General features: G+C 40.1%; 1 protein-coding gene across 1 annotated transcript in view; it reads left to right on the top strand.

The window, feature by feature from the left end:
* The first annotated feature begins 10830 nt into the window (after positions 1-10830).
* Positions 10831-20715, top strand: part of FRMD3 (FERM domain containing 3) — a 130422-nt gene continuing 120537 nt past the window's right edge. Inside the window, exon 1 of the mRNA XM_066569459.1 lies at positions 10831-10970. Coding sequence (XP_066425556.1) covers positions 10872-10970 — 99 coding nt within the window. The 5' untranslated portion in view covers positions 10831-10871. The remainder of the gene's footprint in view (positions 10971-20715) is intronic.

Here is a 20715-nt window from a genome sequence, read left to right on the forward strand (position 1 = left end):
TTTTCCTGTGCAGTGGAGAAGCATCTGCTGCACCTGTAAGAGCTACTCCACCTAGTGATGGTGGCTTCAGGAGAGCACAATGTGTGCCCCCTCAATATTTTCTACATCTATCAAACCTTGGAATAAATTCTCAGAATGTAGATTAAGTCTCCCAGCCTGCATGAAATTTTAGTCCTTTGCATGGCACTCCAAATAACATTATGAATGATACATATATCTTTTTTTTTAAATTGTTGCCTGTCTCTGACCATTTAATTGAGATCTGGAATTTCATATACCGATTTCACATACCTATTAAGAAATTCTTAATGAAGACCAGAACCTTCAACATTATTAAGCTATTACTGAATCAGGCCAGTTCTCAGATTACTAACAGACTACAATGATTTCTTTAAGGCGCCATGAGACTGGATACATATTTTGCTGTAATAGGTTATGATCGTGCTAAAGTAAATGGATTTGCATACATCTTTTCCATTTGTTGGCTCATCAATTCTGAGACAGGGAAAAATGCTTAATTTGGATGAGAGTTCCTGGGAGATCCAAATGAACAAGCTCAAAAATACCAGCAGTCACTTTGACCCTGGAAGCATCTCAATTACTACTTGCATTCCCAAAATTAGAACTTTTAATTGCTCTGTCACAATAATTCCTCAGATTTTGCTAACATGAAGAGCAACTTACTAGCCTGCCTACAGTGCATGCTCAATGTCTTTTGTTGTAACCTGCTTTAACAAGCTTCACTCTTTGATACCTTTCCATCCTTCATATCCTTGCCTTTTGGTAAAATTTGGTAATTTTGGTATCCTTGATTTGGTAAAATGCATGTTAGACTGGTGTGATGTTATCTAATAGCTATTTTATATCCTTTTTGTGCAGGAAGTTGTGCCAAGGGTTCTCTTTTACTAAATCCCAGGAAAACATGACATGAGCATGCACTGGCAGAGTTTGCATGGACTGTACAGACAGCAGTGTGCTCTGCCGATGCTGCTGCAGGAAAGAGAACAAGATCTGGAGAAAGCTGATTGAATTGTGCAAACACAAGGGCCTATAGGCAATGTGAAGCAGGCAATTACATTCAGACTTTCTGCTTGTGTGGCTGATCTGATTTGTGCAGATATAATTCATGTGTCTAGTCAACTGGAGAGATGACTGGATAAAACTCAGCCAAATGGTTGACTTAACAGCATCAGTTAAGCATTTAAGATGTGCTTAAGATGTAAATCCAATAAAATATGTGGATTGTTTTCATGTGAGGGAGGATTTCCCTTTCACTCTATTGTAGTCATAGAACTATTAAATATTTTCACACTTACTATTTCTTTAATAATATATAAGAGTTTCATATTAGTCTTCATCACTTAGTGATATATATACATCCTAGGAAATTTGTCCTGATGCTTATTCTTTGAAGATCTTTTGCTGGAGGTGGCATGGGTGCTTTCCCCTTATAATTTAAATTTATTTTTATTTCTAATGTTGTCAGAATGTAGAACTTGATTCCGAATGTCTGATGTAACTGTATAAAAAATCATGTATGGTGTCATGAGTTCCAGAGTACATTCACTTAGCTGAAATAGGAGACAATGGAATATAAAGGTCTTCTGATGTTTTATTTGTTTTATTTAGTAATAGGTGAAATTACAATATAATGGTGAAGGATGAACATTCTAGAATTAAAAGCCAAAAAACCTCAAGACTACCTACCAGAAAACCCATCAAGTACTTCTGAGCCCCAAAAGAATTTTCCAGATACTGTATTTTTAAATACTTTTTAAAATGGCAAGTGGTATATTTTATGGCTATTGGGAGTATTTTCAGTGTCTTTCTGAGCTTTTCTGGTTTGACTAATTGACTAATGTTGAATTTATGGAATTCGGTAAAACTTCATCTTCTACTTAAATTAGCTGCCTAATTTTAGAAAGGGTAACATGAAACATGAATGAGAGACTTTCATTTTTCTGGAGTTATTTCTGTTTGCCTTCACTGTATCTATCTTCTTCCTGTGGATACTAGGAAATGTCTGTTGTATTCAGAATATTGCCAAATTCAAAGTAGAAAAAAAAACATTCCCATGATAATTCCTAATGGAAACTTATCACAATATAAAAGGTGAACTACTGTAAAAGTGCACAGGCCTCTTAAAGCTTTCCAGGAGCATCCATTGTCATGGACATCTGCTTCTTATAAAAGTGAGGGCTCAGATACATTAGTAATCTGAGCTTCCTGAATCTTAAGAGGAGTAAGACTGTTCTTCAAGCAGCTAAGGCCCAAATTTATGTAGTCATTTAGGGGTTCAAATCAAATCCTGAATATGCATTGATAGCAAATCCAAGGCAGAGAGTGTTAATACAATAGGTTCACTCTGAGGAGAGTAGCTGAAAGAAACTATACTGTGGTATTCTGTTGGTCAGAGTTAGTCCTCATTGTGAAGTAAGTAATCATCAAATTACAGGTTTGTTGATTGGAACATTACCAACAATTTTCAGAATTTGTTCTATGCTATGCAAAGTCAGTCAATACATTGTCTGAAGTTCTTGCTCAGGAGAATTTAGTGCATAATGGCTTTCTGCACCCACCAGAATTTGCCAGTACTGAGAAAAAAAAATCATCAATTTGGTAAATGAACCAAAGTTTCAGACATTTGGGGTGAGTAAATCAAACTAAAGCTGTTAAATATTTTTAAAATCACATTAAGTATTTTTATATATTACCTCATCTCTTTTTTTAATACTGAAACTCAGAGCTGATGTTCACAAAATAAAAAGGAACATTGTAAATAACTCTTCTTATTTTTCCTGTTTGCAGTACAAACACAAACAAACAAACAAATAAATAGGTAAGAGGGGATGGGAGCAGCTTTTCATTGTTGCTTGTGACACAAATTTGTTCTCAGTTAGGTTCCAAAGCTGTAAGAATGACAAAGTCTTCTGAGCCTAGTTATAGGTAAAAGAGGAATGGAGTTCTTCATACCATACTACAACCTGAACATGTCCTAGCTCACTAATTTCTGTACGGAGAAGCCTATGAAAACATTTATCTAAAGTTTAAATACATATAGCTCTAAACAGAGAAGCTATTGTTAAATGATTTAAATTTTCCTAACAACAGCAAAGGAAATACTATGATTTTTTTTTATAACGGCTAGCTGATTGACTTTCAATAAAATTACTGTAGATAAGAAATGGAAAATTACTTGGGTTTTTTACATGGCTGTTCCTTAGATTTTGAAAACTTTTTCATTTTATGGACTTGATTTTATTGGTGTAATCATATTTAAATCCTTCAATAACAACTCAGGTTTGCATGAACGTTCTACCAATTTTGTATAATAAATCCCAGTGTTTTACCACATAAAAATTTCTTCATGTGATGTGACCAAAATCAGTGGATTAGCATAAATACTCCAGAGAAGTACTCAAAAAAGCAAAATTTTTTGAAACATTTAGTTTATAAAATAACATTTTATTTATCTGCCATGCGGAGAGTATAAAAAATTACATTAAAAATTTCATTAAAAAAATTACAAAAACATTACAATAGTTTCGGTCCAGAGTAGCAACTAGATCTGCAGCAGTGTGACCCAAAAGTGACGGTGAGAGGCAGGGGGTTGTGTCTGACACTCAGAGCACAGCCAGGAAAATACATGGATTTTTCTGCCCAGGTGTGGAAGGCTGCTAGCAGAGGTAGTGCACAGCTACTGCTTGCAAACCACAGTCATATGCAGTCAGGAATAATTTCAGTGTTACTGTAGGGAAAAACTGGAAATAAAGAAGACCACAGAGTTACAGAAAGACTCTTTTCTTTCGTCTCCTTAAAAAGGAATCAGGCAGAGCTGAAAAGAGCATCTGGGAGAGTTTTACTGTTTCTATTCCAGTCCATGTGAGAATAACAGTTGCTTCTACAGGAGTATTTTGTTGCTTTAAAAGATTCTGGCCTCCACTGGAAGTACAGGTTTTGCAACAGGTTAATTATTTTATCTTCTCATCTTGTACTTGTCTCGTAAGACCCAGGATGGAAAAGTTATGCAGTCTATATTTCAACATCACTTACAATACCAACAGTGTGCACTGATGTAGAACCATTAATTTTGGAAGCACTCAAAGCATTAGTAAGATGGAGCCACCCGCTGGCTCTATAAAGTGTCAGGGAGAATATATACCTTAAAATGCTGCTTCTGCAAGCAGGTAATAAGATTACTATTTCTGAGCTTTTTCTATTGAGGGCTTTTGAAGTATGCTGTCTTAGTGTCTCTGATGAATTTTTTCCATGTAGTTAGTCCACACCTCTTCCCTGGGTAGCCAAGCCTCCATTCTGTGATCACTTACAAGCACACTTAAGATCTTATGCCACAGAGTCTTTCATGTGCAAGGAGGTTTAACAACAAGGTTTGTTGCAAATTCAAATCCTGTCCATATTAGTAGCTTTTACATAATTAAAAGAGCCAGACCAATAAAAAGCAAGTCTGTACACTGATTTGGAAAGGAATTAATGACAGAAGCCAGAAGCTATAGAGGGATATGTATCAGAAACTGAATATTGTTGCATATTATTATTTAAAAATCGTGGTGCTAATTACTTTAATAACAGATTCCGGATACAGATTAGATGCTGACAAGATGAACAAACTTGAAATACATGTTTTTCCTGTAATACACTTTTTTCACAAAATGCACTGGGAACCTTACATAATTTTGCAAAGCAGAAGTTTTATTTTGCTGGACTTTACCTTGATTTATGCAAATTAGACATGGTGTAAAATATGAATCCTCATACAGACCTCAATTTTGAGGACTATTCCTGTGTGGAAAAGTGCTATAAACACATTTGGAGTTAGACAACTGCCCCTGTAGATAAATGATGTAAAATTCAAATCATACAATGGGAGTATTAAAGGTCAGAATAACCCCAAAAGAGGAAAAGGAACTATAAAACCAGCTGAAACTGGTCTACACACTTGGATCTCTTTCAAAGTGCACGTGCAGCAGCCATGGAAACAGGATGTTACTGCAAGAGAATTTTGTCCATGAGCATCCAAATTCCACCCAGTAACAAGAAGAGTATAAAAGGATACACAGAAAGGTGTGTGGTGGGGACTGTTTCTCTGTGTGCTTCTTAAGCAGGGCTTCTGGGATGCTGAGAGCTCTTCAAAGCCTGGCTCTGAATATTTTGCTGGACTGGCCACCAGGTAACCGATGCTAATGTAGTCTTTTATGTATTTTATGATGACTCCTATTGTTACAGGAAGGATCAAATTTAATCCTACCTGCAATAATAATGTTGAAAAAATGTGGTTGTTTGTTGTAACATTAGATTGCATTTGAATTGGAGCCTTACTAAAAAATTTAATTAGACAAATTCTATAAAAGGAAGAACTGTTTAAGCTACAGATAGGCAATATCTCTTTTCTCCAATTATCAACACTGCCTGCAAATATATCTCTGCCTACTTAAAAAACCAAACTTTTTCATTGATCACATTGCTGTATTTGTCTGTGCATAAATACGGTCAGGAGAACAGAGCTGTGCTTTGTGGCTTGATCATGAGTTAGAAAGTGCCTTTTTTTCAGATTCCCAAATCATTGGTATGGTAATTTTTTTTAAAATTCATCATAGACTAAGGAGATATATGAATGTGGCAGCCACTCTGCATTCAGCATGAGACAATCAGGTTCTTCTGGGTACTGAATTGACTCTAGACCTCTGAAACCCCTGGTTGTGTCACGTGCAAAACCTGTAAATCTTCCGGCAGTGGTAGCTGCAGGGTTTCTCTGCGGCTGTTATCAAGCCTGTAAGAGTACTGCATGGATTGTGTGAAAGCAGCTAGAGAGAACCTGTAGTGAATGAAGTTTTTGGGAACAAACTTGGTCCTAAGAGCACTTCTTGGAGATGCATCATGGGAAACAGAGAGTACACTGCCTGCTGTAGTTTTCCAGAGAAGGATATTAGACTCACTGGATTAGAATTAGAATAGAATAACTGGATATATATTCCCTGAAAAGAGAAGAGCATATGAAAGAAACATTTTGATCCTACTGATAAGAAAAGCTTGGCAAGTCCCAGGACTCAGTGAATCACAAGAATCATCTCACTGACTTTGTACGCTTCAAACCAAAGGCTAAAAGCTGACATTTGCCTTTTTGGTAGTTGTACTATGTAGATTAAAATCAATGTAAAGTTTGCTCCCATCAGCAAATTTCAAGTGTGGTATTGTGCAATCCAGTTTAACTCAGACAACTGCTGATTGGAGTTTGAGCTTCCAGATGACATCTGCAGGAAATTTGCTGAAAAGTTTGTAGAGTAAATTCAACCCATCATTCTCTACTGAAAGTGATTTCTGTAATGTTCTTCCCATACTTTGTTCTGAATCTTTATAGAGATTGCTAAACTTAAGCAGTGGAAGAAAATACCTACTTCTGACTCATCGCTTCTCCCCCTGAAAGAAGCCATGGTTGGGATGTACAAGTGCACCCAAGGAATGTGGAGGCCTACAGGACCATCCATGCCATGCAGGTTGTGATACAGTACTGCAGATTTCAATAACACTCCAGGTCTTTTTTACTGGGGCAGTTATGAGCAAATATACCACTGATAGCCCTGCACTTTTTAGTGGACTTTAGGATTGACAGCTCCCTTTAGAGTACAAGCATGAAAATCCTGAGTCTTTTTATACTGCTGTCAAATAATGTAGCATTTTATGTGTCTTGTTGCTTTCTCATTCATGCAACAAATACGTGATTTTTTAAACTGATTTTGTAATGCAAAAGAAAGTAGAAACCTTATGTGAATTCAAGGTTCACCTTCTGACTCAACTCTGCCCCCAGTGAACAGTAGAACTTTTGCTATTTAAATATATTTTCCTTTGTAATTTATGTATATTTTAATACTCTTAGGGTTTTTTCAATATACACATTAATATTTTATACACAGTTTTCAAGTTACTGGTGTAATATTTACATGTAAGAAACTTTTTATTTTAAGATGCAAACCCCCTGGTTTTTTTTGGTTTTTTTTTTTTTAATTGTTTTTTGATTTGAAGTGATTTTTTTATACAACTACTTAGGACTGAAACAAAAGAGATCCCATATGTGTGGAATCTCTTACTTGTTTTCATATTTTGCGTGCTGCCTGGTATGCCTAGCCCTTCAATTACCTCACTGCTAATTTCAGCTTAGTTACTGGATTTATTTTGCAATCATACAGTGTGTGCCTTTGTGCCTTTGACACACAAAGGCACACTTTCCTGACTACAGGAATCTACTCCCTGAACTATTGATTCATTGCTAGCTCAACCCTCACCTCCCGTTCTTTAGGATATGTTCTGGAGAAGCCATCTCTCTTCATCTGAAATATTTAATGTTGGAGTTCCTAATACTGTTGTAGAAGGGAACTGAGTAAAATCTAAACTGTCACAGACTTCACAAAAAGTGGCTGTTTACTTATGGCACCATGATCTCTGAGCAAAGGCTAATTGCTGTGCCCTGTGAGGGACCTATGGCCGAGGCAATGGGGAGGTGTAGGCCTTGGGGAAGGACCCCTCCGGGGACAGTGATTTGTGTGCTTGGCCTACCGATGCTGGAACTCAAGGTCTGACCCATGGCAGGCAGTGTTTATAGCCATAGCTGTTGTACTTATGGATTAATCTTCAAGTATTTGGAAAAAACCCCAAACAAATCCAAATCAAATGTCTATATATTTGGTTAGATTATAAACATTAATTGAAAGAGCTTAAGTTCTGTTCCTATCAGCCACTGAAGGGAAAATCCTTGACAATTATATTCTGTAATTTGACTCCGTGCAGAATCATGCAGATATCAAAATACTACTCAAGCTCATTAGTGCTCCCTGCTGTCCCACATTGTATCTGGCAGCAATTCCTAGGTAAGTAGGCTACTGTCCTTTAGGCCATCCACGTGCACTCATCAGAGCAAAGTCATTCAGTGACCAGTTAGGCGAAGAAAGAATGGGAATGTGGCTATTGAATGGAGTGGTTCTGAGACTGATGAATCTAAATGGATTTCAAGCATGTGTCTACACACCACTATCCAGTTCTTGCAGCTGGCTTTACCTGGTATTGAGCTCTCCCGCTAGAACTTCCAACGTCTGCAGTACAAAGCCAGCTGAGAGCTTCAATAAACACCTCAATAACATAACATGGTCTAACAGCAGTGGCTGATAACCTTCCCCTGAGTCAAAAGCGTATTCTGCAAGTTCAAGCAGCATATTTTTTTATATACTCCATCAGCTCAGTATTTTCTGGTAACTGAATTAAATTTATCTATGGATTGCTTTGTGTTTTCCTATATTTGCCATAGTGTTTTAAATGTCAGTTCCTCAAGTACCTGACTTTTCAGGTAGCATTTCCAAATGCTAGCTGTATAAGGACTGTTTGGCCTCCAAGATCTGGCAAAAGGGGGTGCACTGTAATATGTTTTGAGGTAAGTTTGTGGGGTTTTTCTGCATAGTTTATGATACTAAGAGAACTTTAAGAGCCTTCTATTTGTAAGGAAAAAAAAAGCCTAGAATTCTTTTTGAATAAGGAAGGGGAGGTAGTCCTAATACGTGATGCAAAATTCATCTGGTGGATTTCCTTTGTGAAGTTGAAACTGGGCAGAGTGTTTGGTTTTCAATCAAAAATAACTTTCATTTCTTGGTTGGGTTTTTTTGGTTGTTCTTTGATTTTTTTTTCTCTTGGGTGGAGTATTTGGTTTTGATTGTTTTATTTATCTGATGTCTTCCTGTTAGATGGCTGCCACATTCTGTGTCATAAAACCTATTGCTGTGGTAGCTGAAACATAGAAATGGGTTCTGTGTCTCACAGATTTCTCAGGCACCTCAGGTCAACATGGCATCAGAAATTAAAGAGGCAAATAAAAGTGAACAAAAAGACAAGAATGACCTGTTTTTACAACAGGCAAATAAAATTCTGCTGAGTTCTGTTCTCAGGCAGCTGGGCTGGTGTTTGTACAGACTAGTTCACACTTCTTGTGCTCACGCTTGTTTGGGGGTGCAGATTTCATGTTGTAGTCATCACTGCTGCTGTAACTCTGAGAACTCCTGTAAAGCTCATCCCTCTCCATGTAGTCCTGAAGGTAAAGCAAAACCACCCTTCAGACAATGATAGACTATGACCTGCTCTCTAAATCTTCACATTGGCTCAGCTCTCTCTTGTAATTTCCCTTTTGGGTGGAGAAAAGTGTGCTGCAGAGACTGAAGGAAAGCTAAAATACTTGGCTTAGAAAGAGAAGATTCCTTCTCTATGAGAAGCAGGAAAATGTGTGTCACTGGAGAGTCAATCTGCATGTGGGCTTAAATCCTGCTATTGAGTTCCCATGTTGCCGGACTGTAAGACATAAAGTGTTATTATATTATTAATGAGTAGGTGTCCACACCTGGTGTCTCAGCTGATAAGGACCTTCTTCCGTAACTTGTGGGCTGACTGTGGCTGCTGAGGTGAATAATCTATTTTAAATACTCACTGGTTTGCTTCACTATTCTCTATGCAATTGAAAGCATTTATCATTCCTGAGAAGCATATATTTATAGCTTTTCTTTTATGTTCCACATTAAAGGGCTCTGCATATTTATTAGCTGATGGTAGTGAGCATTATACATTTCACATTTGTTTGTGGTTGCTTGTATTTCCTGCTGTTAGCAGTCCAGCAGAAAGCCAAAGGAAGCGCTTACAGCAGTAACAGCACTCAGGCTCTTACACGGGATTTTCTAAAGAACAACACACTCACATGGAGCTATTTTCAAAATATGGACATTTAGAGGTAATCACAGACAACTGGGCAATAATAACTGAAATTCATCTTCTGTGTGATTGTCAGTGCTTCTTTTATATTTGTAAAAACTTCCAGTCATGTCACATTTTGCCCTGGCTGTTTTTCATTTCATAATTTAAAGGCAAGTGCTAATTTTTTAACACAGTGCTGATCCCTGTTTCAAGGCTGGTTAAGTTTGGTGCTTGCTTTCTGCCAGCAAGGTTTTACACAAATGTATACACCCTTTTGTGATGCAGAACATAATAGTGAAACCACTGGATGTTTTATTTTCTTTCCTACTTAGACAACAAATGGGGTATGACTGCTGCTCCCTAATGGGTAATTTTATTTTTTCCCCTGAGGAAATAAGTTTCCAAGGCTTGCGCTCTTACAGTAAGTTGTATTCTGTTTTCTTCTGTTTCATTAGGGTACACTCATCTTTGGTGAGGTTTCTTTATATGACTCTCTATATGTATTCCACAGGCTTCTCCTCCTGCCTCGGGCTGTGTTGGGATACGCTGGAGGCATGGGCGGCCAGCCAGCCTGGGGACTCCACTCCCCGCCGGCAGCCTGGGGGTTGTCCCCCGTTTGCAGGGCATCGGCCATTCCCACGCTAGTACCAGTCGCCCAGGTGAGCTCAAAACCAGGCGAGGCACGCCCGTGGCGGCGAAGACAAACGATCGCGCTGTCCATTTCCCCCTGGGCGCTCCCAGCCCGACAGAAACGGAGCCGCGCAGGGAGCCCGGCCGGGACCGGTGGGGCGGAGAAGCGGGAGGAGCAGGTGAGGGCGGAGAGGTGCCCCCGCGGGCTGTGCCGTGCCGTGCCATGCCGTGCCGGGGGCGGGCGCAGGAGGATGCTGAGGCCGGCCAGCGGAGCGCATCCTGACGCAGCGGCGGCCCGAGCCGCGGCGGGCGGGGGGATGGCGGGCGGCGGCGGAGCGCCGCGGGGCTGAGGGGTGGCGCTGCCGCCGCGCCTCTCCGCGCCGTGTGGCGCCGTGCAGCGCCGTGCCGTGCCGCGCCGTGCCGTGCCGTGGTCGGCCGGGCGCCTCTGCAGGCTGGCCCCCTGCGGCTGCCTGCGGGGCGGCAGCGGCGGGCGGGCTGCCGGGATGATCCGGTTCCGGAGCTCCAGCATCAGGTCGCTGAGCGCGGAGATGAAATGCACCGTGCGGCTGCTGGACGACTCCGAGATCTCCTGCCACATCCAGGTGCCGGCGCGGAAAGGGGCGGCGGCGGCGGGGCGGCTCGGGGGGCGGCGGCTCGCGGGTCTCTGGGCCCGGGCGGCGGCTCGGCTGGGCTCGGCTCGGCTGGACTCGGCTCGTGTCGGCTGGGCTGGGCTGGGCTGGGCTGGGCTCGGCTCGGCTCGGCTCGGCGCGGCCGCGGCGGGAGCTCCGCTCCCCGCACGCCCCGTTCTCGGCGGGGGCTCCGTGCACCTGCGGGGCGGCAGCCGCGGCTGCACCGCCGGCTCCCGGTGGAAGCTCCCGGTGCTGCGCCACGGCGATGCACTGCACGGCGCGGAGCCCGCCCGGCCGCTGCCGGAGCCCCGGGATCCTTCGGGCTCCGGCACTCCCGGCACAGCGTCCCCGCGGGCGAGAGCAGCGCTCTGGGCTGCGGTGGCCCGGGCGAGGAGGGAAATCCCGGCGGCCACTTCCCCATCCCGCGGGGCGGTAACGGGGCGCCCGGACGGCAGGGCAGGGCTGCGGAGCCGATGTGCGGGAGGACTCGCTCTCCGACACCGGGAAAGCCCTGCCTTGGAAGCAAGGCCGGCGGCGTGCGGTGTCGGGAACCGCCGTCACCGAGATAGCGGGCAGAGTTCAAAATGAAGCTCTGCCCCCTCTTCCTCTTCATCTAAGACAAAAGATAACTTGGAGCAGGCTTTTCAGTGATAGTAGTTGCTGTGTGGTTGGGAGAAAAAAAACCCAACAAAAACCAACTTCGCCGTAGCGCTTCTTCCTAATTACTTAGTCCCTCTTTTTATTCCTTCAAGTAATAAGGATAGATGAGGAGTCTGTGCCTTTGTAGTGTACCAGCAATGTTTGTAATGCGTGAAAGCAGGGGTATTTCAGGTGTTCTGACAGGAACTGTAACTCTGGTTATACTCTGGAAGACTTAGAGATTCTTACAGATTTAACGGCAAGCATGAAAATCAAGTTACCCTCTGAAATTTCCACAGTGTTCACAGAATAACAGAACATAAAGCCTGTTACTGAGGGCATTGCCCAAGTGTCTCTTTTTAAGGCACTGGCAGGTTTGAGGCATCAGTTCCAGGAAGCCTGCTCTAGTGTTTGACCATCCTCTTGGTAAAGAAATGTTTCCTGAGATCCAGTCTGAACCTCCCCTGATGCAGCTTTGAGCCATTCCTATTCCATGTTGCTAGATGCCAGGAACACAGCAGCATTCCCTCTCCAGGTCTCCTCAGAGCAATGAGGTCACCCCTGAGCTCCTTCTCTCCAACCCAGTCAGACCCAGAGCCCTCAGCCCCTCCTCACAGGATGTGCCTTCCAGCCCTGCCACCAGCTCTGTTGTCCTCCTCTGGACCATTCCAGGACCTTCTTCCCACCCTTCTCAGAGTGTGGGGCCCAGCACTGCACACAGGACTCGGGGTGAGGCGCACCAGGGCTGGATCCAGCGGGATGATCCCAATCCCAGCTGGTGATGCTGTGTCTGCTGCACCCCAGGATGGGGTTTGCCCTCCTGGCTGCCCGGGCACACACTGCTGGCTCACCCTGAGCTGCTGCCCACCAGCACCCCCAGATCCCTTTTGCAGGGCTGCTCTACACACCCTCCTCTCCCAGTCCGTGGTTGCCTACTAGTTACTCTTGAATGGCATGTGACCTGGAAGTAACAGGAAATTACCAAAAACATTTTGTACTTGTATCATTCTAGTGCTCTCATTAATGAAGAGCATGGTTATAAGATTTATTGAGTAAGAAGCAGCATGGCCTTCAGAGTCTTTTCTTGAAGTTAATGGAAGCTTTGCATAACTTATTTGGCACCTTTAAAAATTAGTCTCTTTAAACAATCATAAATTTAAGGTCAGATTCTGAGATGATGTTATGACAGTTCTTTGGGCTTGAAGTACTCAATAGATTTACTATATATGCTGAGAGTATTCCCTTCAATGCCTACAGGGTAGAAAAAGAGTTACTTTAACACTTTAGGTGTTGTATTATGCAAGGTGAAGCAATGAGCTCAGAACAAGTTGTATGGTATTACATTGTTGTGGCTCATTCTGCAGGCAAGAGAAAAATCACTGTTGAAAATATTTTAACTATTAGATTTCTAAGGATAATTCTGAAGATTGAATTCTGTTATAATCTCATTCAGAACTTGTTTTCCTGTGTCTGTACACTGACAAAAGCATTTAAAATGTGGGACTAGCTCAGATTGTTTCTTTATCCTTCTGCGTGTGCATAGCTTTTTATTCCTTCTAGAATGAGTTAACTAATCCCAAACCACTCAACTTTTTGTCTTTAATCTCTTTGTCAGACCTGTATTTGAACTTCATAATGTGGACAAAACTTGCTAGGAGCTTTAGCAATACTAATTTTTTTTTTTTTTTTTTTTTTTTTTTTTGTTAATCAGAGGAACTCCCACTTGCCTGTTAGATCTATATATGCATATTGATGCATGTTCACTGATGCATGTTCAAATAGCCCAGATGATGTGCTGCTGGGTTAACAGTGGAGATGCCAGGGTTGTGCTGGCTGGAACATGTTGGACAGCTGTGTTTTGGTCATTAAGAGGATAAGAAATCCTAATTCTACAACACTGAGAAATGCCATCAGAGTCTCCTAGGGACACAGGATGCAGTAAGGAATGTGACGACTGAAATTCTTGCTGTTCAGGGAAAAGGGAGGGGAGATATGTAGCTAGTCTAGATGATGAGGTGTATAGGTATGATTTGATACAGTTTAGCACATCAAGTTTTACCAAACCCTACTTTTGCAAGTATATCTTTCCAGCAGTTGGCTTGTACACATAGATTAGTATCACAGGAACCTGGTACTGCTTCTGGGCAGAGGTGTATGCTAATTTTTAGATGCACTGTAGATCTTTGGCCCTACAAAATATACAACAAGAATTGTATGTTACTCATCTAAAACACTGTGAGTTTGTTTTAGGAAAAATAAGTGGGACGAGATATACTTAAAAGCTGCATATGCACATGTGTGTATTTTTTTCCTTCTTCTGTAAATTTCAGTGTTTAGGTATGAAAAGAAAATACATGTTTCTTTTATAATTAAAGTTCTTTCAAAGTAGTGCTTCATCAGGCGACCAAGCTAATAAAGTTTGCTTTTGGAAATTACATTTTTTTAGCAAATAGTCTAGTGACAGCATATGGTGCAGTGGGAGAATCAGAGAATCAGAAGTGAATCATGCATTTTTAGACTCCAGCCAACTAGTTATCGAGTTGTGCAGCTGCCATGTAGGTCACCAAGTTGCTCAAGGCTAGGTTTGCAGCTCAAAGGTCAAGACTCAATGTGCCGTCCTCCTCATCTGAGAGACTTTGTGACTGCAAAACAGATGAAGTGGTGACAGACACAAGAATGAGCTGAGACCCGAGGAACACCTAACTAATTCTTATGGTGATGTTTATTTTCCCATGTGAAGGTTTTTGTGTTTGTTTGATTTTTTTTGTCTCTGTAACCTGTAGCCAGACAGTCTTATAGCAGCAGTACAGTGAAGTGGCTGCAGCACAGCTGAAATGGAGAGGTTATGAAAAACAGCCTGAAGGGCCAGTGGCCACTGTCTGTTTCCATTTGCAAGAGAAAGAGGTGACCTGCTTGTGCAGCCTGCCTGATAAAGCACAGAACCCAGGTTTGAAAGAGGGCAGTGGGGGAAGCAGGTCTTCAAAACTATTGGAAATGAGTCTGGAGCAGCAAGAAGACCTCCTTTCTGGAGGTATTATTGAGATACTTCTCTTCTGACTCAATGACAAAATGGGTAAAAACTTCCAGTTTTGCTGACTTCAAGCAATAACTTAATGCAGCAATTTACCCTTTTAGAAGCAATAGCCTAGACCAAGTCTTGGTTTAACCTGTGCCACTTGCTCACTCCTTAATTCAAGTTTTCTTTACTCTGAGATGTTCAGGTTCAGCTGTGTACAACCGGAGATAAGTTTGGCATGACTGAAGCTTTTCCTCTCATTTGGAGGTTATTATTGAAAGATGAACTTTGTTATCTGTGTGTTTATTTGTAGAAATACTGCATGACTGGGTCTTCTTGTGCCCCAGCACATGTGTAAAATTGTGTTGTAAGGGGCCTTTTAAATGTCACAGGTTTTGCTTTGAATGACCTTTCCTGTACAGAAATCTGTTTTGATATTTCCAAAAATATAATTTGGCTACAATACTGGGGTTTTTTTTAATTGTATCTAAATAATAATTTGATTGTTGCTTAAAAGAAAAAGTTGAATTTCTATGTGTGTCCAGATTTGAACAAGGAGAAAATGTTATTTTTAAAAACTGATTTAGGAATCAGGGAGAAAATATAGCAGAATAAAGCTTTGATTTACTCATGGTCTGTTCTTAGACCTTTTAACTTTTTTTGCCGAATTTAAAATGAAGGTGATAAAATCTGAGAAAGCTCACTTCCTTCTGCTGCTGGTAGTTCAATAGTGTAGAATGGTCTTGTGCTTTGCTAATCTAATTTTGGGAGCAGTTTCTGTGCAGTTTGAATACTGCTGCCTGTACTTCAGCTAATAATTTATTTGCTTGACTCTTTTTTTTTTTCTAATTTTCTTTTAAATGTGACATACACTGTTCCATCTAGTTCTTTTTGTAGCACATTGATCACTGAAAAGTTGTCTACTTGATTAATATTATCGGCTTGGTCTGTGTCTTACAGGCAAAAGCTAATTTTAATAGAAATCTGCTAGCCAGATAACACTATTTAAAATTCCCATCCCTCAATAAAATGTAAAACCCTAACCAACATGCTGAAGCAGGCTGTGAAGTAAAAGAGCAGTGACCACAAGTCTCACTGTGAAGGTATGCTGAATGTCAATGAGTTAAAAAAATATAAGTGGGAAAGGGAAGGCAGCATGAAAAGGGAAGGCAGAATGCAAATAGTGGAGAGGCCAGGGATGTAAAAAAGGCAGCGAATCATAGCTGTGGAAAGGGAGAGGTTAAGGGATTATGTAGACAGAAGGCAGGAGATTTAGTGAATTTATATTTATCCTGTAAGCAATGTCAGAAGCGTAACCAACAAGCGCCTTGAGCTGCTGGATTGATACTACAGTGGTTCAAAATAGTAAGATGAGATAAGGCCGGAGATGCAGGTTAGGAAGAATTATTCTCTGTGTTCTGTTGACACATTTTAGAAACTGCTCACTAGGGCTTGTATTCCTGTCTTCATGTTTGAGCCTCTAATTGTACAGTTACAGGGGGTACTCTTGGTGAGAGTTGTACATGAGAACACTCTCTAATGAAGCTAAGCCTGTGGGTTAAAGCTATTGCTGTTGTAATTGCATGTGTTTGATTAAAGTTGCTGCAATGTATTTATATTCTGTTTGTTTGTTGGAATTTGTTTTTTGTTTTTGTTTTTGTACATTAATAATTCTTAAAGATGTGCTCTTAGCTTCTTCCAAGACTTTCTGAAAAGGAAACAGGAATAGAGTGTGGTACTAGGAGATTACTAGGGTGTTGGCAGTTTTCATTAAAAAATAAGAAATTGATTCTGTTGATAGATTTTAATATGTGTTCCTGAAACTTGGTACTTGCTTAACATTAGTTTCCTTGTCTCTGATAAAGAAAAGGTGCATACCCATGTGTAATACCGCCATATTGCTAACAATTCATAAACTCTGTTGTTATCTCTTGCTATTTTTTAAGTGAAAATACTCATAAAGCTGGTTTATACAGGATTTTATCCAACATATACTAAACTGCAGATGAACAGCTTTACTGTTGGCTAAAGCTTATTAATGATAATTTTTTTCCTCCACAATCTCATGCTGTCTGATTAATGACCAAAATCTAAAAATTTCCTGTCCTAAGACCATGATCTTGCCTTTAATTTTTAACTGCCTGTTTACTTTTTGTTGTGATTGACATTGCAATTCATATTTTGATTGCTAGTAAATAAAAGCATGTGTACTTAAAGACTTACCCAATCCATGGTTAAGATGAAGGTGTGTTTCAGTAAAAAGAAACAATTTAGGTGATAAGTAACTTAATATAAAGTACAGTCTTTTCACTTTTACCCTTCTTTCATTTTCCTTTTAGCTTTGCATAAAAATTTTTACATTCATTATGGTCAGGCATGTTTGGACACTAGCTGAACAGCAGAGGTAGAGCTGAAGTAAGAATAAAAGGCAATTGGAAAATCTTTAAGCACAATGCAGCACTGCTTATATCTGTGAACTGCAAATCATAATTTTGATCTTGTGTGTAGAAAAGTGGCTCCTGTGAGATACAGAATGCTTTGCAGGAACTTCATGCACTTTTTTGTTCTGAAAGGGCTTTTTGCACCTCACCCCAAGGTTTTCTTGTACCTTGAGACACCCTAGTCTATATAAACATCTTCAGTGCACTGATACAGATTGAATAGATGAGGCAGCCAAGAAGAAATAATATGGCAGAATTAAGTAGCCTTGATTTGTAAGGAAGTAATGTATTTTTATGTTTTGGTTGTAGTTTTCTAGCTTGGATTTCCTGTAGAGGTTGAAAATTATTTTACAGTGTGTATCAATGCTCCTGAACTTTGAGCTTTAAGAAAAGGAGAGATTAATGCCTTTCCTATGGCAAGGTGAGAGAGAGAGAATGGTTTTCACCGGTCCCCTGTAACAGATATTATATTAAAAACTCAAGTTCTAAACACTTAGGTTAAAGAATGGGAAAAATGACAGCTGATTTTTCTCTTCCTCCTCAAAAACAACTAGGTGGTTTGGAAGACTGGAAAGTAATTATCTCTGTGATAAAATACTTGTTTTCTGTAGCACAGGTTCTTGTTCTTCTGAGTATTTTGGCTTACTAAATCAAACATACTGAAATGGCTCTCCATCTTCTTGTCGTTCTCTCTCTCTTTTTGCACTTCCCCTCCATTCCCTAGTGAGGATAATGTCAACCTGTTGGCAATGTTCATAACGTCTAGATAATCCTTCTCGCCTTGTCCTGTTAAAGTCAAGCTGTCAGCATACGACTTTGGCCGTGCCTTTCCCTGCTGTATATGGAATATATCTCTGTATATGGAATATATCTTCCCTGCTGTATATGGAATATATCTTCCTTTAGCTTAGTTTTCTTGTCTGTTCCTTTATTTTTGATTGCTTAAATACTGCTCATTTTTCTCCCTAGCCGTGTTTTCTAACAGACCCATTCTAGACCTTACAAGTCACATTTTTGTTCCTTCTTTGCACTGTGTTTTTAATTCCTTGTCTGATAGTGAAAACACAGTTTTAATAATTCAGCAATTTAATATTAAATCTTCTTTCTGGCATGAAATAATAATAATTATTATAATAATGATTATGATAATCATAACAACAACAATAATATCACACTTTTCAAGCAACATCACACTTTTCTTTTTTCACTTCTCCACTTTCCCAGCTGCAGGCAATCAATTCCTAAAAGTGCTTTTCTTTTCATCTTTTCAGGGTCTAACATATTTTTGGTGGACATGTGTTGATAAACACCTCTGGCCATTTCAGTGTGCTTACAATTTCAAGACGGGTGTTGTTCTATGACAGTTGTAAGCCAAGTGTGAGCAGGAATCATCATATTTGCTGCTTATGGGAGCTACTGAAGAATACACACTGATGATCTAGTACTGTTATATTTAGAGGAAAATTTTCCCCTCTGGAAACTTGATAGGAAATGTATCATACCAATCTGTATATGGTTAGAAAACATATAAAATATCTCAAGGCTGTTCACAGTCAGAAATGAGAAGGTAAAGAGCGGTATACCTTAAGTTCTTTTTCAGCAGAAGTGTTCACAAATGAAAATAACTCCTGCAATAGTTGGAAATCCGGTGATTCAAAATAATTGCAGTAAGATACATAAGTATTTAGTGGCTGCAAAATCATTGCTCTTTAAATGCTCCCTTTGGAAAATAAGTTAAATGAGTCAACACCTTCATTAAAAATACAATAATTTTTCCCTTGTTTACTTGAACCCCAGGTAGAAGTAAATTATTTATATTGAAGACAAATTTTGCTCTTTTCAAATACATTATCTCACAATGATATTTTCCCCATAGCAACTCCCTTTGGTTTAGAACTGTACTTTAAAGAACACAAACCAAGATGATTTCCATCTTACCAATTTTTTCTTGATGTTATAATATTTAAACTTGCTGTAAAAGGGCAATGTTGCAAAGATAACTTTGGAACTTCTGACAACACCATGTAAAACCTTTTTCACGCCATGCATCTGTATGCCCACTTTTCACAGTTTTTCACGTAACAGAAAAGTAATAAGAAATGGTATTACAACATGAAAACAAACACACAATACCCTCATGTTCCAAACCCAGACAGTGCCAGAAGAATTTACAGCAGGTCATAATAATTTATTAAACATAAATAAGGTGAAATTGTGAGGATATTGATGCATGAAGTTCAGACTGCAATGGTGTGTATTCCTTTTGTTTCCAGATGCAGAGACTAGTCAAACACTTTTGTCTCCAAAACAGAGTGTCTATATGTAAACTGCTTTTTGGGAATGGTTCCTGGATTCTCCTATCTACCAGTCATTACCTGGGAACTAGTCAGCAAGAATGCTAATTTGGAGAAACAGTACTGTTGTGTCCTAGCAGTTTGCCTGGCATGGGTGGTGGATTTCAACACTCCAAAATGCTTGGAGTGTTTTAGTAGTCTTAGTATAGATGCAATCTCCATTTTTAAAAAGGAAGAAAAAGAAAGAAAAAAGATTTTTTTTTTTTAATGACTGAAGATGTATTTTATAGTTTGATACTAAATCATGTGAAATGGTAGCTATGTTCATGGCACTTTCATTTTAAGTGGAAAATCTGAAGAATTGTGAAGAGGATCTTCAATGGTTTTTGGTTGCTAAACCAGGAGTCACACTGGTTTTAGCAGGTACTTACAAAACATCTGCATTTAGAATATGTGGCTGTAATCTTGGATTTGTACCTGTAATCTGTTCTGTGATGACAGTCTTGATTTTTCTGGGGAGTGTGGGGGGTGTATGTGTGTGCTGTTTCACTTGAGTGCTCTTAGCAGCAGAGTCTAATACAAAAGTATTCTGCACAACTTCAGTCAATGGTGATCTGTTCTCATTTTTATGGACACAATCTCCAAGCCCTATAGAGGAGCAATGAAAGAGACATGGCTGTTTCTTTATTTGAAGAGTACTTGCAAAAATGCAGATGAGAGTGGAGTGGAGTGCTATCTATGCCACAGAAATTCTACTGAACATACTTCTAATCCTATTTATTTTCGCTTTTCAGAACAAAAGGCAGCAGATCTTTCACATTCACCCTATTAATTTAAAATTGAGAAACAAAGATAAATACTGCACAATCAGAGGATGATAGCTACTCTTGTGTTAGATGGGACAGTTAGCTGGGGTATGAGTTAAACTCTGAAGCTGTGCTGTGCCAGCCTAAACTTTAATGACTTCAAGAATTTGTCTTGAAACATTCAGTGTGCTAGTCAGTGGAGTGCACCACACACATTGACCCAGCTTGCTCCTGCTCTGCGTGAGTTTTATTTAGCTCCATCCTTGGAAAGGGAAGGGAAGGAAACAGCAGAGGCTTTCACAGACGGTGCTGTGAGTGATTCAGTGTGCAGATTCAGCCATTCAGAAAAAATCATTCCAGCAGCTTGAGGAGCCCCTGCCAGTTGCTAGGTGCATAGCCAGAGAGGTTTTCTGTTTTGACTGGAGAATCCACTCACATTTCCAGGATTTCTGGAGTTTTTTCATATGGTCTCTCAATTGGTACTTAACAGCCACCAGAATAGAGAAGATTTGAGCAGTTGTC

This window comes from Molothrus aeneus, chromosome Z, assembly GCF_037042795.1.
Source record: "Molothrus aeneus isolate 106 chromosome Z, BPBGC_Maene_1.0, whole genome shotgun sequence".
In the NCBI taxonomy this organism is placed as follows: Eukaryota; Metazoa; Chordata; class Aves; order Passeriformes; family Icteridae; genus Molothrus; species Molothrus aeneus.